This window comes from Pyxicephalus adspersus, chromosome 3 (assembly GCF_032062135.1).
Source record: "Pyxicephalus adspersus chromosome 3, UCB_Pads_2.0, whole genome shotgun sequence".
Taxonomy (NCBI): Eukaryota; Metazoa; Chordata; class Amphibia; order Anura; family Pyxicephalidae; genus Pyxicephalus; species Pyxicephalus adspersus.
This window is the reverse complement of record NC_092860.1, coordinates 143,331,006-143,334,521: the sequence shown is the minus strand read 5'-3', so window position 1 is coordinate 143,334,521 and position 3,516 is coordinate 143,331,006. Positions and strand designations below refer to the sequence as shown.

Below are 3,516 nucleotides of genomic sequence, written 5' to 3'. Positions count from 1 at the left end.
CTAGGAGGCAGCAGGAGGAACCAGTGTGACCAGAGTGCAGGGCACAATAATTAGAATACTCTCTAGCTTAGCTCACATTCAGCAAATGGGCTCCAGGACAGGCCGATATAATGCAGATTTCTTCACACCTCCATTGTACATATTGTTCACCCCTGACAGGGTCACTTTAGGGGCCAAGTTGCAGTCCCTTTACGAAAGGTTTCTTTTGTTTCTAGCTCCAGGCTGAGTTTGCTGAAATCGCCACAACCATGAAGACCATCTTGGAAAGCAATACCCGCACATCACAGCAGATGTCTGCCACCATCCTGGGGGATATCACCATCTTGTTGTGTAGAGGCGGGAGAATGGAGGAAGTTTGGTGAGAATGCTCTGTCATTGATTCATATTATTTACAACTGTATGATGTGGAATTTTTGTTCAAAGGAAGTTTTAAAAGGCTGATAAGTGTTTTCTAAATGTGAGAACAAAAAATGTATATTTGTTTTTCACCTTTATTTTCACACAATCCTGCCAAGTTGTTCACCTACTAACCCAGAGTGATAACATTTACATGCACTGTATCTATGGTGGAGCAGCATTGTAACCCTGAGCTGCTATCCTGATTGGGATACATTTGAAAGTTAATAAAGTTTAGTGCACAATAAATTATAAAAATAAAAGACTTTATCATTAGGTATTTTCTGTACTTAGCCTGTACAAAGAAACCCAGTGCAGACATTAGGTATGACGAGTGGTAAACTGCAATATATTACTTATTTTGTTCTTGGGTTTACACTATGTGTGCAAATCGGCCCTCCAATCGAATTTTTATATCTAGGAGTCCAAGGCCATGTACACAAATCGGATGACTTTCGCCCAATACAAATGGCAGGAACCTGACATGTCTACGGAGTTACAAATGACTGCAATAGAAGTGAAGGAAGGAGAGCGCAGTGGGTGCTGCTTGCTCTTTCTCCCCCCTTCCCCTCTTTATAGAACAAAACGGCGCTATATGTACAGTTCGTCCATTCATCTTGCTGTTGAATGCATGGGGACTTTTTTTTTCATTATTCTTTGTACTTTTCATTGCAGGAAGACATTGGCATCCTTCAAGTCCCAAAATTTGGTTCCTGGGTGAGTCTGCTTTCTTAAGATACAATGTTTATTGTTGAAGTGTGAGGGAGGTTGCAGATGAGGGCTACCTTGTTCAAGTCTCTGGAAAGATAACTCTTTTTATGGGCGAGCTCTGATCCAGCTCTGGTATCTAACCACCAGACACCAAAGCCATTGACTTAGCATGTAAATGGCGAATTGTTGAATGATGGAATACTTTGCTGGACAGGTTTTTAGTAACCAGGAACCTGTGCTTTTTACAGGCCACATGTCGTTGAGGAGTGCTTGGGTTGTGCTACAACATCAAAGAACACCAGTATGGCCATTAACCTCGTACAGCTGGCCGTCAACTACAGCTTGCCAAACACAGCCAAGCTGGCCCAGATCGTGCTGGATGAGTTAACTCTCACTGAAGAGCAAAGGTAAGAACTGGATATGGGGGGTATATAAATAAAACCGGAAACAGAACTTTATTCCCCAGCACATTTCATTACCATTGTGCTGGGGGGGGGGTATGTTCCCTATGGTTTCCCCTATGGTAAAAAGGTTGGGAAAGGCTGCCTTAGCCAATGAGAATCCGAATGTGAACAGTCGAGGTGACATGGATCATGTGTACAAAAGGTTTTTTTTCTTATTTCAGGCTAACTCTAGAAGACCTGACCCAGAGCAGTAGTAGCAGCAGCAGCAGCGACAGTGACCAGGAGTGAGATGACCAGAGAACACCAATGTTTACATCTACTTTGCTTGCAATGACATTAAATATCAGTAGAAGACTGCAAAGCCTTAATGGAAATGTACCATTTTTTTGTATTCACCTTGTGCATATAATAAATTATGAAAGAAAACTTTCTTGCCTTTTTTGTGAGATAGTTTCCTGAATACCCTGTGTAGTTATTTTATGTATAGTACTGACATCCCAATCCCATGACATTGGGTCTTGGATGCATCTATTGACTGTATGTAATTATGTATGAAGAATTTCCATGAACACATAATAATTTCTTTTTACATGCGATAACAGTGGTCGCCAACCTTTTCGGACCGGCGGAGCACTAAATTTACTGGCTCCGGACCGCGCATGCACAAAACTTCCCCTTTACTGACGTCATGATGTCAGAACTCGCCCACTCTCCCATTGCAGGCTTAGACTGCATGCGTGGGGAGCCATGTGTCACTCAAAAGGGGAAGAAACTTCTGAGTGGCATCATGATGAAACTGAGTGGCATCATGATGCCAGAAGCTGCTTTCTCTCCCATCGCAGGTCTGAGCCTGTCCAGAGACACAACCCGCCCACTGCCCTGAGCCTGGGGTCCTGCTCCTGACCCCGGGGTCCTGCTCCTGACCCCAGTTGGCGACTGCTGTGCTATAGCATATTCAAAGGGGTGGCTACCAATATTCGTTTCTAAAAACAATATATGGAGATAGAGAAAAAAAAAATGTCTCATACTCTCCTTACATATTAAATATTAAGGGCAAAAAATAATTTTATTTTGGGTGGAGAAATGATGCTTGTATTTCCAGTGTGCATATTGAGCTCGGAGCCCAGAAACACTCTGACCCATAGGTGTCAAACACAAGGCCAGCCAGTCATTTTATGTGGCTCTCGTTAGCTTCCTTATGACTCTCGCAGTTGCTGGAGTGGAGGAGAGAAAGAAAAGCATCCAGGATGGGAAAAGATTGCTGAGTTCTGCTGCAAAACTAGCTGCCATACATATTGCTCTATTTCATTTTTATTCTTTGCAGCCTGAAAGACAATGCAATGAGCTTGCATTGCTTCCAGGTGTTAAAATATTTTCAATGTTTTTTCCTTAGATCTATTAAAATGTTTATTAACTGCAGGGACAGGCTTAGCCGAATGTGGCCCTAGGAAAAAACTGAGTTGGGGCTGCAAACACCAGCATTTCAGATACTGTCATTCTATCAAATGGGACCCTGACAAAAGGGAGCCCGCTGTGAGACAGCACTGCATGGTGAGCATGTTAAAACATGGTGAAAACATTGTCAGTTTGGAACTGTTCAATAAATGTTAAAATTTTAATAAACTATCCTGGTCCATGTTGTTTAATTTCCCTATTCCATAGGCAGAGGGAAAATCCAGATATATTTCATAATTCTACCCATTCACACTGAGATAGGGAATTCTTGACCGCTCAAGTTTAGGCCTACAACCGGGAGATGATGTAAGCTGCCATTGCTGAACTCATTGTAAAGAAGAATTAGGATGTAAAGGTAATTTTTGGTGTCAGTCACACCTGGATACAGATAACTGTGTGTGTATTCTGCAGAAAAGCAGGATTTTTTTAGCTCTCATTGGGTGCACAATGGTGGTTAGCTCCATATTGCAGCTTTCCCTAGGACTAGCAGATAGGAAAGGTCCAACCTCCCCTCTTTGTGCAGTGTCTGTGAAATGGGTGCCAAATGCAG

The 3,516-nt window shown here is 42.5% G+C and overlaps 1 protein-coding gene across 1 annotated transcript in view; it reads left to right on the top strand.

The window, feature by feature from the left end:
- PTCD3 (pentatricopeptide repeat domain 3) overlaps window positions 1–1,937 on the top strand; it is a gene marked incomplete in the record, with an annotated part of 22,616 nt that extends 20,679 nt beyond the window's left edge. Inside the window, 4 exon segments of the mRNA XM_072406613.1 lie at window positions 216–358; window positions 1,072–1,113; window positions 1,356–1,514; window positions 1,733–1,937. Of these exon segments, the coding sequence (XP_072262714.1) occupies window positions 216–358; window positions 1,072–1,113; window positions 1,356–1,514; window positions 1,733–1,799 (411 nt within the window).
- Window positions 1,938–3,516: the final 1,579 nt, after the last annotated feature.